Source organism: Somniosus microcephalus, unplaced genomic scaffold (assembly GCF_052327205.1).
Source record: "Somniosus microcephalus isolate GS21.2 unplaced genomic scaffold, FLI_Smic_1.0 unresolved_chr1, whole genome shotgun sequence".
Lineage (NCBI taxonomy): Eukaryota > Metazoa > Chordata > Chondrichthyes > Squaliformes > Somniosidae > Somniosus > Somniosus microcephalus.
The window spans coordinates 168357950-168385592 of NW_028225179.1; the positions used below are offsets into that span (position 1 = coordinate 168357950).

At 46.9% G+C, this 27643-nt stretch overlaps 1 protein-coding gene across 5 annotated transcripts in view; it reads right to left on the minus strand.

Annotated features, from left to right (window-relative positions):
• The window catches only part of LOC147096524 (uncharacterized), a 103982-nt gene extending 76402 nt beyond the window's left edge, over nucleotides 1–27580 (minus strand). For 2 of the 5 annotated variants that reach the window (XM_085975325.1, XM_085975323.1), the window contains exons 1-4: nucleotides 27356–27556; nucleotides 14325–14585; nucleotides 3351–3458; nucleotides 375–476 (exon numbers count right to left, since the gene is read on the minus strand). In XM_085975325.1, coding sequence (XP_085831451.1) covers nucleotides 375–476; nucleotides 3351–3458; nucleotides 14325–14585; nucleotides 27356–27416 — 532 coding nt within the window. In that variant the 5' untranslated portion in view covers nucleotides 27417–27556. Of the gene's footprint in view, nucleotides 1–374; nucleotides 477–3350; nucleotides 3459–14324; nucleotides 14586–27355 lie in introns of all 5 variants that reach the window. The other 3 variants (XM_085975327.1, XM_085975324.1, XM_085975326.1) reach the window with 3 other exon arrangements.
• Nucleotides 27581–27643: the final 63 nt, after the last annotated feature.

The window sequence follows — 27643 nt, forward strand, 5'->3', positions numbered from 1 at the left end:
TCGGCCTTTCTCTTTTACGGGCTGACTGGCCTGGTATGTCTTTTTTAAACAGTCATCACCTGCCCCCATTTACTGTTGGCACAAAATGAAAATGTCACACCGAATAAATAAGTATTTTCTACTCCCTGGCATATTCATGCAATATCTGGCATGCAGGCAGGCAAATGCAGCTTGAAGTGCTCCACAACCCAAACAGATCGGAGTACTTCATAGAAGAAATTTGAAAAGATGGGTTATGATGTTGCATTCCATCCCTCTCCAAAAAGCGACGTTCGTCCTCCTGCACCGGCAGTCTGCATCTCTACTCAACAGTAGAACGTGCAACATTTTATTACATGTCTTAAAGTAAGTGAAAATCTATTCAGGGCATTTACCATCTATAGCGATCCACAAACTGGTAGCGGCTAGAAGCATAATTAGTGAGACCAGCAGGAAGAACAGACATAGACCAACCAGGCATTTTTGTGCTCGCTCATCTGGAGAAGAGAGGAAAAATAATACACTGGAAAATGAACTATAAACTACTGATGAACTTCACATCTGACTATGCGGCAGCAAATTAATGTGACCCTGGACATTTGGTGTATGAATTTTTTTTTTAAAAAGAGCAGAAACGTTTTCTTTGTGGCTTTTCAAACAGTGTCCCAGGTTCGTCTTAGAAAAACCACGACAATCATAGCCGAGAAAGCGCAAATAGGGCGTTACAAAACTGAGCATTCCTTCCTCCAAGAAATGTTAGCAAACTAGCCCTTTAAATACTCCGAGTTGCAATCGTGACTAGCCCTTTAAATACTCCGAGTTGCAATCGTGACTAGCCCTTTAAATACTCCGAGTTGCAATCGTGTCATGTGGGTCTGCACCACGCCCAGCCCGCAAGTAATATTATAATTAGGTGGCTGCATTAAAACGCCACAGACAGACGTGCTGAAAGCTCTTCTGGGGTTTCCCACCCGATATCGCATTCCTCACTCCCCCTCCCTCCCTGACGGAACGTACCTCCAAGTTATTATCGGGGCCAACACTGCTGTCAGGGGAGGCTTTCGGTTGGGGAGCAGAATAGGCGCGAACTCGGCGATGCACTTGGAGCACCTGCCCAACGCAGCAGCTGGGCAGGTGCGAACCTGTCGACAAGCTCGGGCTGCCAGATGGACGCCTCGCTGCAGCTCGCTGGTAGATAAGGCCTGTCGAGGGTCGGGGGCAGTGCAGATGCCAGGGAAGGCGTGGGAATGGATCGGCAGCTCTCCTCTTCCCACAGAAGTCTTTTTTAAAAAACGCACAAAACTGACCTTTGTGGGGAGATCTCCAGCAGTGCCTTTAAGGATCGCTGGTGAAGCCTCCCAATGTCTGCAAATAGTAATTCCCCATGCTAGTCATTCTGTAGATCATAACTGCGCTTCAGGGTAGGAAGAGAATTTGTTCATGTAACTCTTTTTTCTGAAATGCTATTATATTTCACTGAGATTTTGGAGGAAATGAATCAATCCTAGTTACCTTTTATTGTATTCTACTGTGGCCTACCGATCACAGAAAGGACACAATCCGCTTTTCAGTCCGTAGACTATAAATCAGACGTCGTGCCTTTAAGAAGGATCACACCTTTAAGAAACTCGATCTGCAACATAGTTAAGCCCAGAGCGGGGGAGGAGCAGTCGAAGCTGTGGACTGATGAAAGGCAGTCGGACTTGGTGTAGGCTCTGACGCCATTTTGTGTTCAACATGCAGTCTCAACAATTAAACCTTTTCTGTTGAACCTCTCCGAGTTCAGTATTTTTTGCTAGGAGTACGTAGACTCCTACACTACTTTATTTTCCCTCTCCTTCGCCCCCTCTGTTCTCACATGCCATTAATAATTCCCGGCCAAGAAAACAGGCATTTGACTTGATCACAGACCTCTGCCAATGCTGCTCTGTAACCAGCTTTCTGTAGCATTGTGAAGACAGCCCAAGATCGCTTATCCACACAGAGCAATGTGTGAGCTGCCTGGGAAATACAATATTAAATGCCCAATTACAAAGTAGTAATATCAAGATTTAACCTTTGACGCTATCAAGTGTCACACTGGTCAATATTTGTCCATTTAATGCATCAAAAGAAATTCAAGGTAAAGCTTTGTTGGATGAATCCAGTGGATTCCGATTAGGCACTTTACAGCCTTCCGGACTCAATATCGAGTTCCACAATTTCAGATCATAACCTCGGCCCCCATTATATTTTTACTTATTTTTTATCCACACCTTTGTTTTGGCCCTTCCCCCCCCCCCTTTTTTCTCTCTCCCACATGGCAGCTGTCTCCCATTCTGCCAGCGCATTTCACACCTAATCTAGCGCCGTCTTTTGTCTCCACTAGTCCCATCACCATCTCGTCTGGTTTTGAATACCTCTTAATGTCTCTTCACTTCTCTTTTGTTCTCTCCCAGCCTGGCCTTCAGTCTTGACAAAGGGTTTGACCCGAAACGTTGACTCTTAATTTCTCTCCATGGATGTTGCCTGGCCTGCTGAGTTTTTCCAGCATTCTCTGTTGTTATTTCGGATTTCCAGCATCTGCAGTATTTTGCTATCGTACTGGAGAAATGGGACTGACATGCACCATGCATGCTCCGTCCATTCCGCTTTGAAAGTTGCAACCGATTTGCGTAACTAAACAGCCTCCCGCCTGTTTTGGGTGGTGGCGCTCGGTGCCCATTTAAGGGCCTGCCAGAAAGTTGATTCAGGCAGCAGACGCACCAAGCAAGAAACTGATGATTGAACATCTCTCCCGACACATCGCGTCTTTCCCGAACAAAAGAAGGGTTGTCAGACACTTTGTGATCTCTGTATATTTAACTCTATTGGAAAGCTCGATTAAAAATACAAAATTACTAAGAAGGTAACACCCTCCACAATTCAGAGTTGCAACAGAAATTCTGTATCGTGGGCTCTAAAATCAATCATCCCAGTGTATGAATTACTCACTGATGGACGAGATCTAAAATCAGATGTGAAGACGTGATCTGCACAGTGATTATCTAGCCATTTTTACATAGCAGAAAAAAAAATGGTTTTACTGTTGTAAGAAATGGGTGGCGGGCTATGTGCCGTGCTATGGATTGGTAGGACACAGGTTCATGTCCAGAATTCCCCATTTGGGAAGTTCCTGATCTACACATGCTGCCTTGGAGAAAGGCGAGGCAGAATCCAGGCGCCACAAGAGTTAACCTGAGCTCCACAGTAACCTCTTCTTGCCCAACCTGCGCTTTCGCTTTTTATTTTCTGAGCTGCCACTGCAATCAGGGCCTGTGGTTTGCTCTGCAAACTCATCATTGGCAAGTAACCCACAGAACGTGCAGGCACAAAACACTCTTAATTAATACCTTTGTTCCGAAACATTGTTGAGAGCATAAAGGCACTAACTGATGTCAGCATACATCCAAGACCTGTGATAGCTGTTGTTATTATCTTGTATTCATAGAGGAGGATACCTAAAACAATTGAAAAATAAAACACACGTCAATGCTGTATTCGTCTTAGCAGTAACTGGTCCAGCATCAGATAACCTCCTGGATCTAAAGGACTAAAATGTCTTGTGATTCCAGCGTATCAACATATTCATATCACATTCATTTGTCCACTGTTTTAAAATAATGGTTAATGCCCCTGTTAAAACAGCAAAAAATGTTGTATAAACGTATTAAAACCACCCCAAATAGTAATCCCCATGCTAGTCATTCTGTAGATCATAACTGTGCTTCAGGGTAGGAAGAGAATTTGTTCATGTAACTCTTTTTTCTGAAATGCTATTATATTTCACTGAGATTTTGGAGGAAATGAATCAATCCTAGCTACCTTTTATTGTATTCTACTTTATTTTCCCTCTCCTTCGCCCCCCCCTGTTCTCACATGCCATTAATAATTCCCAGCCAAGAGAATAGGCATTTGACTTGATCACAGACCTCTGCCAATGCTGCTCTGTAACCAGCTTTCTGTAGCATTGTGAAGACAGCCCAAGATCGCTTATCCACACAGAGCAATGTGTGAGCTGCCTGGGAAATACAATATTAAATGCCCAATTACAAAGTAGTAATATCAAGATTTAACCTTTGACGCTATCAAGGGTCACACTGGAGAGTCAATGGTCAATATTTGTCCATGACCGCTAATCATTTAATGCATTAAAAGAAATTCAAGGTAAAGCTTTGTTAGATGAATCCAGTGGATCAATCCAAATTATATAGGTTCGCACGCCATATGCTCACAAGTAGGATACCTGTAAAGTCTGTGGGTTGTATTGCAAATAATACACAGACTCCAAGATTAACAAATAAAACAGGTCTTTACTATTCAGAGGTTCGGGCGAATCTGCCCTAGTTAACGTATCACAACCCTTATATACTGGTGTGGTCACTATCGGTATTACAGTATACATAAGCCAACAAATAGTGCCACACCTAAAGTAGTGCTCTTAAAGGCGAACGGTTACATTCTATAGTTCCCTTAAAGGTAAACGGGTACATACACTACAATCCTCCCTTTTTAGCTTTTTACTTACAGAATCCCGTTAAACATACAATCTTCAACTTTATATAAACAGTTTGCAGATATACTCTCGATGGAGTCAACGTCATATAACAATTTACAGATATACTCTCGATGGAGTCAACGTCATATAACAGTTTACAAACATACTCTCAGTGGAAACAGTTTACAGGTTCAGTCTCTGTGGGAACAGTTCATAAATTCAGTCTCTGGTATTAATTCGTCCCAGACAGCATCTTTTTGGTGTAGCCGGTTCACCTGGTAAACGTGACTCCTCCATAGCCTTTTTAACAGCTTGTACTTTCGTCCTGTTGAACCAGCAGTGCGGACTTATACAACCCACTGGCTGTCTTGATAATGTCCCCGGATTTTTTTTTTTACAAATTTAGCACCTTTCGTAGTGTTCGGACTGAGGTAGTAGAAGTAATAATATTTTAAACAGTTATTATCTCCGGCTTCTTCTTTTTCTTTTCTGCCTTTTTGAAACTCTCGAAGCTCCTTTCTCGGCGGCCAGCTGTAGCGCCACCAACTCTCTATGTTCCTTAGACCTTAAGTGCTTCATCCGCATTTCAGCACTTTGGGAGTTTTCATCACACTTTGGGCAGACCACCTCCTCGTAATATTCAGTGTCACTCAACAGGTCATGGTCACATTCGGGGTCATCCTGAGTTAGTCCATCGAGAGGCCCTTCTACTTCTTCCTTACCCAACTGGACGCTAGCCGACTGCTGTTCCTTCTCTATCTCTCTTTCTTTAAAAGACTTCCTCATGCGTTCATATTCATTCCACTCCTCCAGGGTTGTCTGCCATTCCTTCACTACTGACCTCAATACCTCCCCTTCCATCGAGGATTGAGTTATCAGGTGATTTAATCCTTCTATCGCAGCAGCTGTTTCCACATCCAGACATCTCTCCTGAAGAGACTTCTTCATGTGTTCAGCTTCCTCCAGCTTTTTCTGCTCCAAACCCCTCTCCTTTGACGATTTAAGCTCATGTTCAGGGCCCATTCTTACGATCTCTGTGTTTCTTACAGTTCCCTTTTCTTCCACTGAAAAGATTCCCAGTTGAATCTGTTCTTCAAGTCGTTGGACCTCGGCCATTGCCGCTTCATATTTATTTTGTGTTTCCTTTAATAATTTAACAAGTTCTTGGACATCCTGTATTCCCTGTTCTGTTATGTCTTCCACCACTAATTTTTCCTCTATGGATTGAATCCCTAACGATGAGTCAGCCTTGGCCTGGAGCTCATCAAACATCTCCTGCAGTCTTTGTAATTCTTGCTCCTGTTCAGACTTTTGTTGTTCATATGCTTCCAGTAAAACTAGCTTTTCGGAGGTTGCCAAGTTAACCCCTTCCAGGATTGTAGTCTGAGCCTGTTCATACTGTTCTTTCAACTCGTTACACTCTGCTTGCAACAAGTCGTAGAGATGAACTGGAATACCATCCTGACTTCCTGAAGATTCCTCTTCCTTTGGATTGTTCTGTGCATATTCTAGTTCCTGAACAGCCTCAGGGAGATGTGATTGGTACTTGGCCACGATGGCTCTATGGTCGCTCTCTGCTTGAGCTAGCTGTCTCTGTTGTCTTTCCAGGGTCTCCCATTCGGTGTCCCAGAACTTTTTCATCTTTTCCATCTCTTGTACGAGACGGGCACTCAACTGTTCTAATTGTCGTTGTACTTTGACATAAGTTTGGGACCGAGCTCGGTGTTCTTCCGTCGTGGATGAATCCTTAGCTTGAGCAGGCTCAGAATTCTCTGTCAACCTGGGGTTCTGCTCTACAGCTTGATTTTGCTTGGTAACATGGGCCTGCCTGCCTGTCTTCGTTTCCTTTCCCCTCATCAGCAATTCCCTTTTTGCCTTGTCTTCCATGTTTACATTGGTCGTCACGTCATCCATTTCAGAATCTGAGCTGATAGCTTGTACCGAGTCCTCCTTCCCTATGGCTTTTAGGTAGTGCCATTCTATGTTTATTTTCTGCATCCACTCCCGCCCTAGGAGTGGTGGTCCTCCCTCAGGTAATACGTACAGATTCATCCGTGGGTGTTCTTTGCCCCTATCTCTCACTTTGACTCGTATTTTTCCCATGGGGTATACGTTATGCCCCGTGTATGTCTGTAATACGAATTTAGTATTTCTTAAGGGTATGTGAGAGAATAGCCGGTGGTAGTCCTTTTGGTTGATGACTGATACAGCTGATCCCGTGTCCAGCTCCATTCGTACTTGGGACTCCAGCTATTTTTAGTGTGACCCAGATCGTCTGTAGATCAGTTACTTTACCCACATTGTGGATTCTCAGACTATCCAGCTCCTGGCTGTTTGGGTCTGAGTCTGAATTTTGTTCGTCTGAACTCTTTTCAGCCACCTGATGTACCTTGTTGTACTTTTCTTGTGGTGGTGGCTTCCTTTGCTTGTTGGTCTTCTTCCCGGACCTGCATACCCTCGCGATGTGACCCAGTTTGCCACATTTCCTGCACTCTTGGTTCTTAAACCAGCACTGATTCTGGTCGTGCGTTGTCTTTCCACAACGGTAGCATTTGGAAGTGCTTGCAGTAATTTGGTCCACCCCGAGTGCCGCCGCCTTTAGCTGCATTTCCGCCGTTCCTTTCGCTGCAGCTTCGTGCGATGAAGCTATGAGGACAGCCCTGTCCAGTGTGAGGTCGTTTTCTTCCAGAAGTCGCTTCTGCGTTCCTTCTTTGGCCAAGCCGCATACGAACTTGTCCCGCAGCGCCTCTGTCAAATTCCCTCCAAACTGGCAGTATTTCGCTAGCTTACGCAGTTCGACTAAGTATTCCGCATTGCTTTCATCTTTCCTCTGGGTTCTTGCGTAAAATTTAAATCGTTCAGCCAGTATCAACGGTGTGGGGTTCAAGTGATCCTTCAGCACTGCTACGATCTCTTCGAAGGTCTGGTCCACTGGTTTAACTGGTGCTATTAGATGTTTCAAGAGCCCGTATGTTTTTGCTCCCATCGAATTTAACAAAGTTATTGCCTTGTCGTCATCCTCAATTTCGTTGGCTTTGCAATATATTTCTATGCGTTCCACATACGTGGCCCAGTCCTCTATCTCAACATCAAAATCATTAATATTTCCTCGCTTAGGCATCTTCTTCTCTTCTCGAGAACAGCACAAATATTTCTTTACTTATTATTATTTTTCCTCTCTTCTTGAGAACAACACCAGTATTTCTTTACTTATTATTATTTTTCCTCTCTTCTTGAGAACAACACCAGTATTTCTGTAAATTCTTATTATTTTTCTAAGATGGCGGTTTCCCGCTTCTGTCTTCTTCCCCGGCGGTTTTCCCGCGAAAAATGGCGGCTTTCCCGCGCTTCTCGCTCTCCCCGCCCACTTCAATGGCGGTTTTCCCGCGCTTGGCGGTCTTCACCCGACCCCCGACGCTGTCTTTCAGCCCGAGTGCGGCCCTTATCTCTGCCGCGATCGATGGCCCGCGCTGTTCACCGCGGCTCTCGCGCCTTCAGTGTCTGCCGACTCTGCCCTACCAGCCCGAGTGCGGCCCTTATCAGGGATTGCGATCGATGGCCCGGCTGCGCCCCTCACTTCAAAGCGGCCCGGCCCTTATCAGTGGATGCGATCGATGGCCCGCGCTGCGCCTCTCGCCCGAAGCGGCTCTCGGCCCTTATCGCTGGTGCGATCGCTGGCTCGCGAAGCGCCTCCCGCTCGAAGCGGCTCTTGCTCGCTCCCTCTCGGGCTCTGGCTCACCCGCTCGCGCGGCTCTTGCTCGCTCCCTCTCGGGCTCTCGCTCAGCGGATTCAAACGCCTCTCCCCGACCTCCCGCAGTCCGGCCCTTTCCTCCCCGGCTGCGGCTGATTCTTCGCGGGTTATTTAGTTATTTATTTATTTATCGCCACCGCGCCTTGTGATCCCGGTCGCTGTCCGGCCTTTTTCACCCCCTCGACCGTGGTGGTCACTGCCCTTATCCTCCGGATATTTTCCACACTTTCCCCTACTCATAGTCGTTGCGGTCGCCGGTTGCTTTCTTTTGTTAGTTGATCGACGCACTCCGCACCGTGGTAAAAGGGTAGTTGTGCCTGTTGTTGATGAACTTTCGTTGCTAGTCTGCTTCCTGTCTGTTGCTGCAGCCTCGTGTGTTCTTCCAGCAGCACGACGAAGGCGGTTGCCTCACTTCGACGCTCCTTAGTTGCTTAGGAACTACTGTTGCCGCAGGGTACGATCGGCCTCGTCGCCATTGTAAAGTCTGTGGGTTGTATTGCAAATAATACACAGACTCCAAGATTAACAAATAAAACAGGTCTTTACTATTCAGAGGTTCGGGCGAATCTGCCCTAGTTAACGTATCACAACCCTTATATACTGGTGTGGTCACTATCGGTATTACAGTATACATAAGCCAACAAATAGTGCCACACCTAAAGTAGTGCTCTTAAAGGCGAACGGTTACATTCTATAGTTCCCTTAAAGGTAAACGGGTACATACACTACAATACCCATCGGGGTCTGATGCATCCCCAATCCAGGTTAGATCTCAGCACTGGATACCAAAGAACTGCTGAAATTGGCCCATATTTATACATCTCAAGGGACAGTTCCTAAGCAACATCAGGTGACTTGCTCTGAACCTACCAATTCTGAGATAATTGTCATGTGATCATTATGTGTCATATGCCAGTAGGTGGTAATGTTGCTTTACATTGTCACTGGAATGTAGGGGACGCCATCTCTTATCACTAGATCTTCTTAAATTGCCTTAAACTGACACCTCACAAGTAGAAGATATAACCAGGAATGGAAATGCATCAGACCCCGATGGGTATCCTACTTGTGAAGTGTCAGTTTATGGCAATTTATTAAGAAGAAAGGCAGATTTCATCAAAGGATTCGTGTAAAGAATTATGCCCTAGTTTGGAGACAGCATGTCTTGCTTTTGCTTTCAGAATCCCAACAACCTAATCTAAACCATGTGTTATCCATGTGTATCACATAGAATAAACTCAGAATATACTGTATACAGATAGTAGTATTGACTTTAGCAGATGTTCTGGACCTTCTGCTGAATCACGCCCAATGTACACTTCCTCCTTTACTGCAGCCCGCTATGCCAACCAACCCATGATGCTCTTTCCTTATGCCTAGCGGTTAACCTATTACATTATACTCTATCCTACAAGTTTGCTTTGCTCATTCAGGCACTACTGAGCTGCGGAGCCCTTCTGTGTTTTCAGAGAATGAAAACCTTTTTTTTTAAACTTTGCTCCCACCTCCAAAATGGAGAGTAGAAGCCAGAAGAAAAAGAGGAAGCTGATCGAGTTAAAACTTTATTTTTGAAAAAGTAAGTTAGAAAAAAAGTCATTACATTTTTACTGAAGGGTGTGCCTGCCCCAAGAAGAAGTGAAACATTATTTTAGCCAACGGTTTTGTGGTTAAATGCAACCGGTGGTGTGGTACCAAATCATATTGGGCAGAGGTTGCAGATTTGATCGCTGAGTGAGCTGGTCTCGGCCACAGCAGCATTTGGGGTGATACTGTTGGCCTCAGTGCTGCCCAGCTACGGAGAGGGGAAAAAAATCAGGGATTCTACTCCTAATAGATATTCAGCGCTCGCCGCTGGAAATTGCAAGTGGGCCTTTGTTAAAAATGTAACCAGGATTGGCTGCGATGCCCATCATAGTTGAATAGCTGACCGACACACTCTGTCTCCGGCCCTCAATGAAGGATGGTTACATGCGTGAGCTATCAGAAAGCTGTCCATGCCCACGTATCCAGCGTGAGCCAGTGCCTTCAGGTACAAATACCTCAAGGCCTCACTGGCAAAGGGCTGGTCGTAGGCTACAGTGCCACTTTAAGTAGACAACCACAGTTTGCGGGTGAGTTCAGGGGGTAGAATTACGGGTGTGGTGGGAGACGGTTCAGAATGGCTTTACACAACAGCACATCAGGAGGCCAATCTTCCAACTGAGTGAACCGGCAGTGCAAAGTCGGCAGGTCAGGAGATTCCGCCTGCCGCATACCTAGGTCCCCCGAGCCGGCCAATTTCCAAGGGTCAGGCTCATTAAAATAATTTCAACAGGCTTCCAGCAGAATCCCGGCTTGTGTTGAGGAGCCTCCTGCATCAGAAGGGTGCAAACATCGCCTTGACAGGCTTCAAACACCTACCCCAGCATAATGGCCGACAGCCCCGGGGCCAGCTGAAAATAAATGTCATTTTTCTTCAATTTTAAAAAAAAACTGGGGCCAGTGAGAGTAGTATTAATTTTTAATCCCACTCCACACACAGCAATGCTTTACACCAGCAAAGCACAGTTATTCCTAACATCCATAGAAACATAGAAGATAGGAGCAGGAGTAGGCCATTCGGCCCCTCGAGCCTGCTCCGCCATTCAATGAGATCATGGCTGATCATCCAAATTCAGTACCCTGTCCCTGTTTTCTCCCCATATCCCTTGATCCCTTTAGCCTTAAGAAATATATCCAACTCCTTCTTGAATATATTTAATGAATTGGCCTCTACTGCCTTCTGTGGTAGAGAATTCCACAGGTTCACCACTCTCTGGGTGAAGAAATTCCTCCTGATCTCAGTCCTAAATGGCTTACCCCTTATCCTTAGACTGTGACCCCTGGTTCTGGACTTCCCCGCCATCGGGAACATCCTTCCTGCATCTAGTCTGTCCAGTCCTGTTAGAATTTTATAAGTTTCAATGAGATCCCCTCTCATTCTTCTAAACTCCAGCGAGTACAAGCCCAATCGACCCAATCTCTCCTCATACGTCATTCCTGCCATCCCAGGTATCAGTCTGGTGAATCTTCACTGCACTCCCTCCATGGCAAGAACATCCTTCCTCAGATAAGACGACCAAAACTGCACACAATACTCGAGGTGTGGTCTCACCAAGGCCCTGTACAACTGCAGCAAGACATCCTTGTTCCTGTACTCGAACCCTCTTGCTACGAAGCCTCCAGCTTTGCTACAGCGAAAATGATTGGGAAAAATCACAGGAAATGCAGTGGTGCAAGGCTCAGAACATTTATTCCCACTGTACCTGACCTGCAAGAGTTTGGAGCTGGCACTGGTTGTCTGAAATGGGAAGTGTTCCATTCTTCAACAACAACACCTCTCATCTTGCTTATCAGAAATTAAAAGTTAAAAACAAAAATAGCTATTTACTCTCCTGCTGGAAACTCGAGGATTATTGTTGTCCTTTGTAGTGAAAAACCAGAAAAATGTATTGAGAATAAGCCCAAATCGTAACACTTTCCACTTCAGTTTTTATATCCTACCACTTGATATCAGCCGAAAGAATGGGGTCAACTCCACATTTAGGCCCAAAACACCTATCTTTACCTCTCTGCCTTTTTTTATTCATCCAAAGGCTGTTTCTGCATTCTTCAGCTGCCTGTGACATTGAGCCAGATTGTCCCTCCAGAAAATCAGCACCACTGCCTTGGACTCTAGCAATATTCTTGACTGCCACCTCTGGCAAAGCCAAGTAGTCCCAACCTTGGCACACCGCTCAATCCCAATGTTAGCTTCCTTCTCCGCATCTCTTCCATTAAACAGACTTCCCTCATCTCTGCAGCATCGTCCGTGCCTATAACCCTCTTGGCACTGACCACCTAGCCTCCACCGTTCACAAGTTACAGCTCATTCAGAACACTGTCGCCCACACACTCGAAGTTCCGCTGGTTCCTCGTGCCCCAGCCAATTGATTTCAAGATCCCTGTCCTCACTGGTCGGCCTTGGCTCAGTGAACGAAGCCCCCATCTTCAGAGGTGAGAGCACATAATTCAGACAGACACTTCCGTGCCTAAATTACAGCAGTGACTGCACTTCAAAAGTACTTCATTGGCTGTAAAATGCTTTTGGACGTCCTGGCGACGTGAAAGGTTCTATATAGATGCCAGTTCCTTTTTTTAATTCCTTGATGGCCATGCCCCCTATCGCAATGATCTCCTCCAGCTACAGGTCCTCGTATGCACTATCCGACACTGAGTTACTCCATTGGACCTGCCCCTTCCACTCCACCACTGGCGGCCACTCTTTCAGGCACTACACCTCTGCCCTTTGGAACGCTCCATCTAGATTCCTCTGATTTTCCACCTCTCTCCCTCCTCAAAACCCTTCTTCTCGGCTGTGACTTTGGCCCCCTCCCCCCCTAACCATTTGCGTTTTTTTTCCTGCATGTGACGTACTCGGAGCTATCTTTCTGTATGAGAGGACCAAGCAAACTTGAATGAACTTGCATTTATACAGCACCTTATCACATCCACAGGAAAAAAGCACGCCACAGCCGATGAATTGCTTTTGGAGTGCAGTCACTGTTGCTATCACAGAATCACAGAAACCCCACAGTGCAGATAGAGGCCATTTCGGCCCATCGAGCCTGCACCGACACATATCCCACCCGATCCCCGTAACCCCTACACCAACACATATCCCACCCTATCCCCGTAATGCCACGTATTTAATCCCCCTAACACTAAGGGTCAATTTATCATAGCCAATCAACCTAACCCGCACATCTTTGGACTGTGGGAGGAAACCGGAGCACCCGGAGGAAACCCACGCAAACACGGGGAGAATGTGCAAACTCCACACAGACAGTCACCCGAGGCCGGATTCGAACCCGGGTCTCTGGCGCTGTGAGGCAACAGTGCTAACTACATAGAACTGTATGTTTTTGTAGTTGTCTGGCCTGGATTTGAACTCAAGGCCCAGAGGTAAAACATGCGTGCCTAACAAAGCTGGGTGGGCGTGTGTGCTGTGTGGAGGATGCCGGGAAACTCCAGTATGATTTGGACAGGTTGGGTGATTGGGCAGAAGCATGGCAGATGCAGTATAATGTGGATAAATGCGAGGTTATCCACTTTGGTGGCAAAAACAGGAAGGCAGATTATTATCTGAATGGCAATAGATTGGGAGAAGGGGAAGTGCAACGAGACCTGGGTGCCCTTGTGCACCAGTCGCTGAAGGTAAGCATGCAGGTGCAGCAGGCGGTTAAGAAGGCAAATGGTATGTTGGCCTTCGTAGTGAGAGGGTTCGAGTACAGGAACAAGGATGTCTTGCTGCAGTTGTACAGGGCCTTAGTGAGACCGCACCTTGAGTATTGTGTGCAGTTTTGGTCGCCTTATCTGAGGAAGGATGTTCTTGCCATGGAGGGAGTGCAGCGAAGATTCACCAGGCTGATACCTGGGATGGCAGGAATGACGTATGAAGAGAGATTGGGTCGATTGGGCTTATACTCGGAGTTTAGAAGAATGAGAGGGGATCTCATTGAAACTTATAAAATTCTGTCAGGACTGGACAGAGTAGATGCAGGAAGGATGTTCCCGATGGCTGGGGAGTCCAGAACCAGGGGTCACAGTCTAAGGATAAGGGGTAAGCCATTTAGGACAGAGATGAGGAGGAATTTCTTCACCCAGAGAGTGGTGAACCTGTGGAATTCTCTACCACAGAAGGCAGTTGAGGTCAATTCATTAAATATATTCAAGAAGGAGTTAGATATATTTCTTAAGGCTAAAGGGATCAAGGGATATGGGGAGAAAGCAGGGACAGGGTACTGAATTTGGATGATCAGCCATGATCGCATTGAATGGTGGAGCAGGCTCGAGGGGCCGAATGGCCTACTCCTGCTCCTATCTTCTATGTTTCTATGTTTCTTACTACCGCATCCAGTTCCCTATTGTGCCTGAAGTGATGCGACAGCTGAGATGATGAAACATTGAATGACAGGCAGCTCGAGGCCTTGAGCTACTTGACATATGATCGGGAGGACAAACCGCTGGAGTTGCCACCAGTCATTATCAGGCACTTAATAAGAAGATATTGAAGCTCACCGTCAACGATCAGTTGGAATTCTGCTCGCTCAACGCGGCCATTTTTTCTTGCAATGCAGATAAAAAGTCCACAATCCTCAAACACAGCATCGGGGATAAATAGACTAACATTGTCTTTGGACAGTCTATAAATAGTCTTTGCACTGATATTGTCTTTCATCCACTCAAGGCTTGTGACGGCCTCTGAAGAAATACATTTAAGTTCGATCGTTTGATGAGCGTTGCTGCTATTGCTTGTTATTGTAAGATCAGACATTGCAACTAAAATAGCAAAAAATAAATGTTAGTTGTCTTCTAAAATCTATTTATTTTTAAGAACTTCCTTCACTCACTCTATTTTCCCCACACCTTTCAAGGTAACTAGTACCTTACATCAATCCTCAGCTGAGAGGATGGACAAATTCATTCGTACATTCAATTCTCCCAGCCACTAAAAGTCATTCCATGTTGTTTTTTTTTTATTCGTTCCTGGGATCTGGGTGTCGCTGGCAAGGCTGGCGTTTATTACCCATCCCTAATTGCCCTCGAGAAGGTGGTGGTGAGCCGCCTTCTTGAACCGCTGCAGTCCGTGTGGTGAAGGTGCTCCCACAGTGCTGTTAGGGAGGGAGTTCCAGGATTTTGACCCAGCGACAATGAAGGAACGGTGATATATTTCCAAGTCAGGATGGTGTGTGACTTGGAGGGGAACTTGGAGGTGGTGATGTTCCCATGCGCCTGCTGCCCTTGTCCTTCTAGGTTGCGGGTTTGGGAGATGCTGCCGAAGAAGCCTTGGCGAGTTGCTGCAGTGCATCTTGTAGATGGTACACACTGCAGCCACGGTACGCCGGTGGTGGAGGGAGTGAATGTTTAAGGTGGTGGATGGGGTGCCAATCAAGGGGGCTGCTTTGTCCTGGATGGTGTCGAGCACCTTGAGTGTTGTTGGAGCTGCACTCATCCAGGCAAGTGGAGAGTATTCCATCACACTCCTTACCACTCCTTACTTGTGCCTTGTAGATGGTGGAAAGGCTTTGGGGAGTCAGGAGGCGAGACACTCGCCGCAGAATACCTAGCCTCTGGCCTGCTCTTGCTGCCACAATATTTATGTGGCTGGTCCAGTTAAGTTTCTGGTCAATGGTGACCCCCAGGATATTGATGGTGAGGGATTCGGCGATGGTAATGCCGTTGAATGCCAATGGGAGGTGGTTAGACTCTCGCTTGTTGGAGATGGTCATTGCCTGGCACTTGTGTGGTGCGAATGTTACCTGCCACTTATCAGCCCAAGCCTGAGTGTCGTCCTGGTCTTGTTGCATGCAGGCATAGACTGCTTCATTATCTGAGGAGTTGTGAATGGCACTGAACACTGTACAGTCATCAGCGAACAGCCTCACTTCTGACCTTATGATGGAGGGATGGTCATTGATGAAGCAGCTGAAGATGGTTCGGCCTAAGACACTGCCCTGAGGAACTCCTGCAGCGATGTCCTGGAGCTGTGATGATTGACCTCCAACCACCACAACCATCTTCCTTTATGCTGGGTATGACTCTAGCCAGTGGAGAGTACCCGCCTCCCCCCACCCCCCAATTCCCATTAACTTCAGTTTTACTAGGGCTCCTTGATGCCACACTCGGTCAAATGCTGCCTTGATGTCAAGGGCAGTCACTCTCACCTCACCTCTGGAATTCAGCTCCTTTGTCCATGTTTGGACCAAGGCTGTAATGAGGTCAGGAGCCGAGTGGTTCTGGCAGAACCCAAACTGGGCATCAGTGAGCAGGTTATTGGTGAGTAAGTGCTGCTTGATAGCACTGTCGACGACACCTTCCATCACTTTGCTGATGGTTGAGATGGGTTGGTAATTGGCCAGATTGGATTTGTCCTGCTTTTTGTGGAGAGGATATACCGGGTAGATGCCAGTGTTATAGCTGTACTGGAACAGCTTGGCTAGAGACGCGGCTAGTTTTAGAGAAGTTCCAGTGGGCATTCTCCTATTTCACACCTTACTTCTTTGCCACAATTCTCCCAGTCTTTCTTCCACCCAACAACACATCCACTTCTTGTCTATTTAGTGGTGATGAACATACGAAAACGAAGAACAGAAAGTTACCAGTTAGTGTATCGAACCTGCCCTGTATCAACGTGACTTCCCCATCTGCCCCCCCTCCCCTTCATCCCACCCAGCAATCTTCTGGGAGAGGCTAAAAACCAAAGAATAAATCTTCGGCCATTTTAGGAAAAATCTGGGACACTTTCCTACCTCTGATCAAAGAAATTCCAGGAGCCCAGGGTGACTCGGAGACATATCCCCCAATACCTTCTATACATAGTTATTTTGGCCACAATGTTCCTGTTTGAATGCTTGCCGCAAATCCGCACATTGCATGTGCAAGTTGTTCCAGCGGTTGCTGACTCTCTGTGAAAACAAGTACTTCCTGATATCTAATCGGGTTCTATGCTTATGTAATTTACACTCATGCCCCCTGGTCCTTCCTAACCTACCTCAAATAGCCTATCTACATGGACCGAATCTAATTACTTTCATTATTTTAAAAACCTCAATCAAATCTCCTTGAAATCTACACCTTTCTAGAGTAAAGAGCTCCAGCTCGCCAAGCCGATCATGGTAACTTGAGGGCCTTTAAACTAGATATCATAGAAACATAGAAGATAGGAGCAGGAGTAGGCCATTCGGCCCCTCGAGCCTGCTCCGCCATTCAATGAGATCATGGCTGATCATCCAAATTCAGTACCCGGTCCCTGCTTTCTCCCCATATCCCTTGATCCCTTTAGCCTGAAGAAATATATCCAACTCCTTCTTGAATATATTTAATGAATTGGCCTCTACTGCCTTCTGTGGTAGAGAATTCCACAGGTTCACCACTCTCTGGGTGAAGAAATTCCTCCTCATCTCTGTCCTAAATGGCCTACCCCTTATCCTTAGACTGTGACTCCTGGTTCTGGACTCCCCGGCCATCGGGAACATCCTTCCTGCATCTAGTCTGTCCAGTCCTGTTAGAATTTTATAAGTTTCAATGAGATCCCCTCTCATTCTTCTAAACTCCAGGGAGTATAAGCCCACTCGACCCAATCTCTCCTCATACGTCATTCCTGCCATCCCAGGTATCAGCCTGGTGAATCTTCGCTGAACTCCTTCCATGGCAAGAACATCCTTGCTCAGATAAGGCGACCAAAACTGCACACAATACTCAAGGTGTGGTCTCACCAAGGCCCTGTACAACTGCAGCAAGACATCCTTGTTCCTGTACTCGAATCCTCTCGCTACGAAGGCCAACATACCATTTGCCTTCTTAACTGCCTGCTGCGCCTGCATGCTTACCTTCAGCGACTGGTGCACAAGGACACCCAGGACTCGTTGCACTTCTCCTTCTCCCAATCTATTGCTGTTCAGATAATAGTCTATCTTCCTGTTTTTGCCACCAAAGTGGATAACCTCGCATTTATCCACATTATACTGCATCTGCCATGCATCTGCCCAATCACCCAACCATTGCCCTCCGCTGAAGCTTTCTCATGGCCCTCTGTATACTTCACCCTTCATGTAAGGGGACCAAAACGGGACAGTGTTCTAGATGCGACTGTATAGTAGTTTAATCCTCCTTATTGACCATTTTAGCACCAACATTGCTAGGATTGCACTACTACTATCCTAACATCTGGGTTCATGTTCAGCCCAAACAAATAGAATGGTAATCTCAATGGTCCACCAGCTATCAGACTCCCAAATGGCCAGTCTCACACAATCCCCTTGTGGGCCTGAGTCCGATTCCACGCCATCAATTGCCCATATGTTGATTTAACCCAACACTAAATTGCTAAATAACAACAGAAAACGCTGGAAAAACTCAGCAGGCCAGGCAACATCCGTGCAGAGAGAAACAGAGCCAACGTTTCAGGTCGAAACCCTTCGTCAGTGTGGTGTATGTGCCTTTAAGAGCAATTGTGGTGTATGTGCCTTTAAGAGCCCCAGGTGTGCGTAATGCCGGTAATTGCCACTTGGGCTATATAAGCCTGTGTATTGTGTATATCCTTTAGAACCCCCCCCCCCCCAGACTTGCTTAGTAAATACCTATGAACCAACTCCTGTCTTCAGTGTCTTTATCTACACACGGACACTACAGTGGCGACGAAGTGGAAACGGACTTACCTGCAATTCGGCAGCACCTCAAGGACATCGATTCCTCCAGCGTCCAGAAGACTCAAGGAAGTAATAGAAACTGTGGTTTCACCAGCTGGCCAAGCTGGTGGCAGGTACTGCGCTAATCCTTCCTGGGCGTCAGGCTGGGGCTCCAGCGGCGGGCTCTACAGCTGAGACAGGCAGCGAAATCGGAGGCAAGCAATAACGGACTGGGAGGGTGCACTCGGGAGACGGCCGGCACGGCAAGCAGGTCAGCGTTTAGACCTCCGTCGGGAACGAGTCTCCAACAGTGAATAAACGGAAACCACAGTAAAACAGCGTTGTTATCGGTAGCAGCGGCGGGAAAGCGCGGGAAGCGCCATATCGTTGCTACAGAAGAAGAAAAAAAGCGTGGGAAGTGCCATATCTTTTTTTTGAAATGCCTAAGTCTGGCAATATTGATGCTTTTGATAACGAAACAGAGCCTAACTTTGGCAATATTGATGTTTTTGATAACAAGATAGAGGATTGGACCACATATGTAGAAAGAGTGGAGGTGTTTTGCACCGCAAATGGAATAGAAGATGAAAAAAAAGCTTCAGTGCTTCTGGATCTAATGGGCGCAGAAACATACAAGCTGTTACGCAACTTAATCACTCCAGCCGAACCGATGGACAAGAATTTTGAGGAGATTGTTGATACCCTACACTGCCAATTCGAGGCAGGACTGGCAGATTCTCTGCAAGACAAATTCATCTGCGATCCCCTAAGTGTAGAAACACAGAAAAAGATATCTTCTGGAAAAGATTTAACACTGGACAAGGCTTTCAGTGCAATAGGAGCGGCAAAGATACAGCAAAGGCCACAGGACTTCGGCACCCATGAAATGACACGGGGTTTCGAGAGGTGTTATCGCTGCGGCAGATCCAACCATGACCAGAGGGATTGCTGGTTCAAAGAAAAAGCATGCAGGCGATGCGGAAAGATGGGACACATTCCACGTGTATGCCGATCTGAAAATAAAAAATCCACTAACGGGAAAAGAATCAATAAGGAAAAGCACAAAGGTACAAATGATGACGGACAGTAGCTCCAAAGACCAGAAGAGCGATAGCGACTCCGGGAACAAGAGACTAAGCTCTCTCAAATTACATAATGTAATTGCCAATGAAGATTACCAGACCATTTGGGTTACCCTCATAATAGCAGGGTCCCCAGTTAAAATGGAGCTAGATACAGGATCAGCTCTAACCGTAATAAATCGACGAGATTACGAGAGGCTATTTTCGCATATACCTCTAAAAGACACATCCATTATCTTAAAAACATATACGGGGCAGAAAGTATACCCCAAAGGAAAAATAAAGGTGCCTGTGGTATACAACGGCAAAGAAATACAAAAGTTGTATTTATACCCTCTACAAGATGGTGGTCCACCGTTGTTGGGACGTGAATGGATAAGGAAGATACGTTTAGACTGGCACTCCATTCAGGCACTGACGGTGACCAGTAAGGAAAAAAACAATGATGACATCATACCTGAACGATTAAAAGACATCTTGGCCAACGCCAAAGAAGTGTTTCAAGAGAAACTAGGAACCTTGAAAGGCATCACCGCCTCAATAAAAGTGGAAGATGCAGCAATTCCAAAAATTTTTAAGGCAAGACCGGTGCCATACGCAATACGTCCGGCAGTCGAGGCAGAGCTGGAGAATTTGGAAAAGGCAGGCGTATTATCCAAAATAGATTGGAGCGAATGGGCAACACCCATCGTTCCAGTCATGAAAAAAGCATTGAAAAATAACTCTGAGGAACAGAGAAAAATTCGCATCTGTGGGGACTTTAAGGTGACTGTAAACCCGGTCCTTCACACGGTACAGTATCCTCTTCCGAGGATAGAAGATATTTTCGCCTCACTATCCGGAGGAAAACGTTTCACAAAAATTGACTTGGCACAGGCATATCTACAGATGGAGGTTGAGGAGACCTCTAAAAAGTATCTCACAATAAACACACACAAAGGCCTGTACCAGTACAATCGACTGGTTTTTGGAGTAGCATCAGCTCCAGCTATCTGGCAAAGAGCTATGGAGCAAGTCCTGCAAGGGATTCCGGGGACTCAGTGCTACCTAGACGACATCCTTATAACAGGAGAAAACGACAACGAGCACCTTGCCAATTTGGAGCAGGTGCTCACTAGGCTGAAAGAACGGGGCCTACGAGCAAATCGCCCCAAGTGCGAATTTTTCCAAAATCAGATATCATATTGTGGCCACATAATTAATAAGGAAGGGTTGCATAAGTCACCTGAAAAAATTGAAGCAGTTATAAAAGCCCCAGCACCTGAAAATGTTTCACAATTGAGGTCATTCCTGGGATTAATAAATTACTATCATAAATTTTTACCGAACTTATCAACTATTCTACACCCTCTTAATGATCTTCTACACACAGGAGTGATTTGGAAATGGAACGAAGACTGTAAACGTGCCTTCCATAAATGTAAAGACTTAATCACATCCGAGAAAGTTTTGGCTCATTACAACCCATCACTACCAATCAGACTGGCGTGCGATGCATCCCCTTACGGCATAGGAGCGGTATTGTCCCATAGATTCCCTGATGGCTCGGAACGGCCGATAGCTTTTGCGTCACGCTCATTGAACTCAGCTGAGCGTAACTATTCCCAGATAGACAGGGAAGCACTCAGCCTGGTATGGGGAGTGAAGAAATTCAACCATTACCTACACGGACAAAAGTTTACCTTGCTGACTGACCATCAACCCCTCATCTCCATATTCAACCCTAAGAAAGGTGTCCCCATTATGACGGCACAAAGACTACAGAGGTGGTCCCTTTTTCTAGGGGCACACCAATACAACATTGAATACAAAGGGTCAAAACAGCATGGGAATGCTGACGGTTTATCGCGCCTGCCGTTGCCAACGATAGAAGAGGCACCTACAGTAGACCCAGTAGAGATATTCCACTCTACCATAGTGGAATGTCTACCGGTGACAAATTCTGCCATTGAAAGGGAGACAAGAAATGACCCTACTCTCTCACGGGTCTACGATTTAACAATGAAGGGATGGCCAGCACATGGCGAACCACTGTTGCCAGCATTCTCGCAAAGAAGAGAACAGCTGTCAGTGTGCCGAGGAACCTTGATGTGTGGATCCAGAGTGGTGATTCCACCCAAACTCCAGGATAAAGTGCTAAAGGAGCTTCACGAGGGGCATCTGGGTGGAGTGAAAATGAAGAACCTAGCTAGGGCGTTTGTATGGTGGCCAGGTATCGATGGAGACATCGAAGGCATGACCAAGAGCTGCCTAGGATGCCAGAAGGTCCAAAATGCTCCGCCACAGGCCCCTCTACATCCATGGGAGTGGCCCTCATCTCCCTGGCAAAGGGTGCACATCGACTTTGCTGGTCCATTTATGGACTCAATGTTCTTAATCGCAGTTGATGCACATTCCAAGTGGCCGGAGGTAATAAAGATGTCCTCCACCACCACGGAAAAAACCATCACAGTATTAAGGACCATATTTGCCAGGAATGGGCTGCCGGAACAGATATGTTCTGATAATGGACCGCAATTTGTGTCCGAAGAATTCAGAAAGTTCTTAAAGAACAATGGGGTAAAGCACTACACGTCCGCCCCATACCATCCCGCCACCAATGGATTGGCTGAAAGGTTTGTCCAGACCTTCAAGAAGGCCATAAAGGCCATGGGTAATGAAGACATAAAACTTCAGCACAAGGTGGGTAACTTCTTATTTGCATATAGGAATGCAACACATATGGTTACAAACCAAACTCCCGCCATGATGTTCTACAATAGAAACCTAAGATGCCGGCTGGATTTGGTCAAGCCCAACATCCGAAGGGACGTGGAGAACCGGCAGTTTCAGGGCATGAATGAAAGGCCAACTAGGGCCTTCCAGATAGGCCAACCAGTTTTGGCCCGGGACTATCGTACTGAGAAATGGCAGCCTGGAACTATCTGCACACGACTAGGACCACTGATGTATACCGTGGACATCGGAGAAAGCATAATAAGGCGCCATGCTGACCAAATCATCAAGTCATCCGGAAAGGGACAACCTATACCACCACGCTATACATCTAACGATGAGGTAGAGATACCCATATCTACCTCCGATCCGGTGATACTGGAACCCGATGAACGCGACACTGGCCTTCAAGCCGAATCAGCCTTGCCAGAAGAACCTACTACACCACCAGAAACTACTACATCCCCGAGGCGTTATCCGGACCGAGTCAGGAAGCCTCCTGAGAGACTAACTTATAATTAATTAATACAGCAATGTATATTATTTTGCATATAACATGTAATTAATAATTACTTAAAATATGATGTACTAGTTAGCTAGAAGGGGAGGAATTGTGGTGTATGTGCCTTTAAGAGCCCCAGGTGTGCGTAATGCCGGTAATTGCCACTTGGGCTATATAAGCCTGTGTATTGTGTATATCCTTTAGAAACCCCCCCCCCCAGACTTGCTTAGTAAATACCTATGAACCAACTCCTGTCTTCAGTGCCTTTATCTACACACGGACACTACAGTCAGAGCTGAGAAAAAAGCAGGAAATGAAACAGATTAAAAGGCCAGTTAGGGGGCTGGGAAATGGGGGAGGGGGTGAAAGAACAAAAGGGAAGGTGTGAGAGGTGAAGAGACATTAAGAGATAGTCAAGACGAGACGAGATGGTAATAGGACAAGTAAAGATGGCTCTTGATGAAGTGTGAAATGCGCTGGCAGAGTGAGAGACTAAATTGCTAATCTCATTCCAAAAATGGCCACAATGAGGACTGGTTCCTAAAATCATAATAATAATCAGAATCAACTTTATTGTCATTGTTAGTGCACAAGTGCAGTACAACGAAACGGAGGCTTGCGGCTCCCGAGAGTGTACATTTGGAGACATTTAAACATACAACATTCATTTGGCTTGTAATACATTAACATAAACATAATAAAGTGCATTGACAGATGTGCAGGCTTTAGAGTTTATTTGTAGAGTTCAGTAGGATGACAGCCCTGGGAAAGAAGCTGTTCCTAAATCTGGTCGTTCGGGTGCGAATGCATCTGTAGCGTCTCCCAGATGGCAGGAGGGCGAACAGACTGTGGCTGGGGTGGGTAGGGTCTTTGATGATGGTCCGTGACCTCCGTAAACAGCGTTTCTGGTATATGTGCTCTATGGTCGGTAGCCGGGTGCCGGTAATGCGTTGGGCAGTTTTGACTACCCGCTGCAGGGCTTTCCGGTCATAGTAGCTACAGCTGCCGTACCATACTGTGATACAGTTCGTCAGGATGCTCTCTATTGTGCAGCGGTAAAAGTTAGAGAGGATCAGGGGTGACAGGTTACATCCCTTCAGCCTCCTCAGGAAATATAGGCGCTGCTGGGCCTTCTTCACCAGAGAGGAGGTATTGAGTGACCAGGAGAGGTCTTCCGTGACATGGCGATCGGCTGATCTTAGGTGTTGGGGCTGTGATCAACATTGCATTGTGTCAGCTGTGGCTCAGTGGATAGCACCCTCTCTTCTGAGTCAGCAGGTTGTGGGTTCAAGTCCCACTCCAGGCTGACACTGTAGGGAGGGACTGAGGGAGCACTGTTCTCTTAGGTGAACATAAAAGATCCCAGGGCACTATTGAAAGCAGAGCAGGAGAGTTCTCACCGGCGTGCTGGTCAATATTTATCCCTCAACCAACATCACTAAAAAAAGATTATTTGGTCATTATCACATTGCAGTTTATGAGAGCTTGCAGTTTCCTACAGAGTGCAGCTGGCCACGTTTCCTACATTACAACAGTGATGACACTTCATTGGCTGGGACGTGCTGAGGTTGAGAAAGATGCTATAGAGATGCATTGAATTGAATGCAACTCTCTGGCATCACACACAGGCGAGGAGGGAAACAGCCAAAGCTGATCCTACAGCTGCTCAATGTCGGCAGCTATCCGTTCTCCAGAGGGAATCACTGCACAGTGACCAGGAGCAAGGACCCTTGCTGATTTTCCGATCCCAAACTCCGGTCGGGAGGTCGGCAGCGGGCACCGCGGCCAATTCAAGCTACCGATCCTGCAGAAATTAGCGAACCGGGGATCTTGTTGTGCGGTGGGGCTCAGCACCAGACGGCATGTCCACCCCGGTGAGAATACCACCCTACCCCCGTAAAAAAATGGAAACCGCATTATTGCTTTTGTGGTGGGGGGGAGACTCTTTTTGTAAATGAAATGAACGTCCATCAAAAACTGACAACAAGCACTGTTATAACAGCAGCAGTTGCCTCAAACCCCTAAGCAGGGCACAATAAGGAGCAAAGCATAGGGATTTTCAATTGGGATTGTGAGGATGGTCCCCAACAAAATGGAGGCAACCAACCTTCCTGGTTCCATTCTTATCTATCTAATCGCAGCCGAAGAGTCACCTGCAACAGCTTCTCTTCCTGTTCCTGCATCGTTACCTCTGGTGTCCCCCAAGGAGCTATCTTTGCCCCCTTCCTATTTCTCATCTACATGCTGCCGTTTGGTGACATCATCCGAAAACACAGCGCCAGTTTCCACATGTACGCTGACGACACCCGGCTCGACCTCACTACCACTTCTCTCGACCCCTTCACGGTCTCTAAATTGTCAGACTGCTTGTCCGACATCCAGTAGAGGTGAGCAGAAATTTTCTCCAATTAAATATTGGGAAGACTGAAGCCATTGTTTTCAGTCTGAGGCTGAGCCAGACAGTTCGCAACTTTGGTGTCGTATTTGACCCTGAAATGAGCTTCCGACCACACATCCGCGGCATAACTAAGACCGCCTATTTCCACCTCCGTACATCGCCGGTCTCTGCCCTTGCCTCAGCTCATCCGCTGCTGAAACACACGTCCATGTCTTTGTTACCTCCAGACTTGACTATTCCAACGTACTCCTGGCTGGCCTCTCACATTCCACCCTCCGTAAACTTGAGGTCATCCAAAACTCGGCTGCCCGTGTCCTAATCAGCACCAAGTCCCGTTCGCCCATCACCCCTGCGCTTGCTGACCTACATTGGCTCCCAGTTAAGCAATGCCTCGATTTCAAAATTCTCATCCTTGTTTTCAAATCCCTCCATTGCCTCGCCCCTCCCTATCTCTGTAACCTCCTCCAACCCCACAACCCCCCGCATATCTGTGCTCCTCTGAAAGGGCAGCGAGGGGGAAGAATTTCTGAAGTGTGTTCAGGAGAACTTTCTTGATCAGTACATTTACAGCCCAACAAGGAAGGAGGTATTGCTGGATCTGGTTAATGAGGCAGGTCAAGTGGAGCAAGTGTCAGTAGGTGAACATTTAGGGAACAGTGATCATAGTATCATAAGGTTTAGATTAGCTATGGAAAAGGACAGGGATAAAGCTAGAGTAAAAATAATTAATTGGAGCAAGGCCAAATTCAGTGGGATGAGAACGGATCTGGCCCGGGTAAACTGGAATCAAAGGTTGGCAGGCAAAACTGTACTGGAACAATGGTCTGCATTTAAAGAGGAAATCGTTCGGGTACAGTCGAGGTACATTCCCACTAGGGGGAAAGGCAGGGCAACTAAAGTCAGAGCTCCCCGCATGACGAAAGAGGTAGAGAGTAAGATGAAGCAGAAAAAGAGCGCGTATGGCAGATGTCAGGTCGAGAATACATCTGAGAATCAGGCTGAATATAGAAAGTTCAGAGGAGAAGTGAAAAAGAAAATAAATGGGGCAAAGAGAGGGTATGAGAATAGAATGGCAGCTAATATAAAAGGTAATCCAAAAGTCCTCTATAGGCATATAAATAGTAAACAGGTACTGTAGTAAGAGGAGGGGTAGGGCCGATTAGGGACCAAAAAGGAGACCTACGCATGGAGACAGAGGGCATGGCTGAGGTACTAAATGAGTACTGTACGTCTGTCTTCACCAAGAGGATGCTGCCATAGACATAGTGAAGGAGGAGTTAGAGGAGAAACTGGATGGGATATAAAAATTGATAAAGAGGAGGTACTAGAAAGGCTGGCTGTGCTTAAAGTAGGTAAGTCACCAGGAGCGGATGGGGTGCGTCCTGGGATGTTGAGGGGAGTGAAGGAAGAAATCGTGGAGGTACTGGCCGTAATATTCCAATCCTCCTTGGAAACAGGGGTGGTGCCAGAGGACTGGAGAATTGCAAATGTTCCACCCTTGTTCAAAAAAGGGTGGAAAGATAAACCCAGCAACTACAGACCAGTCAGTTTAACCTCGGTAGTGGGGAAGCTTATAGAAACAATAATCAGGGACAAAGTTAACAGTCACTTGGACAAGTGTGGATTAACTAAGGAAAGCCAGCACGGATTTGGTAAAGGCAAATCATGTTTAACCAACTTGATGGGAGTTTTTTTGATCGGGTAACAGAGAGGGTCGATGAGGGCAATGCGGTTGACGTGGTGTGCGTGGATTTCCAAAGGGCGGGGGAATGGGACTAACTGAAGTGCTCTTGCAGACAGCCGGGACAGGCTGGACGGGCCGAATGGCCTCCTCCTGTGACATGACCATTCTGGGATTCTGCCCTCTCGAGCATCCCCCGATTTTAATCGCTCCACCGTTGGCGGCCGTGACCTTCAGCTGCCTGGGCTCTGAGCTCTAGAATTGCCTCCCTAAACCTCTCCGCCTCTCTCTCCTCCTTTAAAGACGCTCCTTAAAACCGACCTCTTGGATCAAGCTTTTTGGTCACCTGCCCTAATTTCTCCTTATGTGGCTGGCTGTCAAATCTTTGGTCTTATAATGCTCCTGTGAAACGCCTTGGGCTGTTTTCCTACCTCAAAGGCGCTATATAAATACAGGTTGTTGTTGTTGTTGAGCTGAGAGGAGTGGACAGGTGCAGTTGCTGGAGGTTGGGCTTTGGGAGCCTGTGACTTTGGGCTGCCCTTACCTTTAAAGGTCATCAGACAGAGCGAGTACAGCGCCTGGTAGGTGATGTAACGCGGCGCCATGGTCACTCGCTGCGCACAGCCTCAATGGCCATTGGAAGCGGGACCGCGGCTGGCAAACAAAATGGCGCCCAGCCCGCCAACCGTCACCTCCAGCCGGCGGCTCGCGGGGCCGCAGCACGTGACCGGTCCCGGTTACAGCACGTCACTGTCAGCGGCTCCGCCGCCCCCCTCAGAGGGCGGGGTTACAGCACGTCATGTCAGTGGCTCCGCCCCCCTCAGAGGGCGGG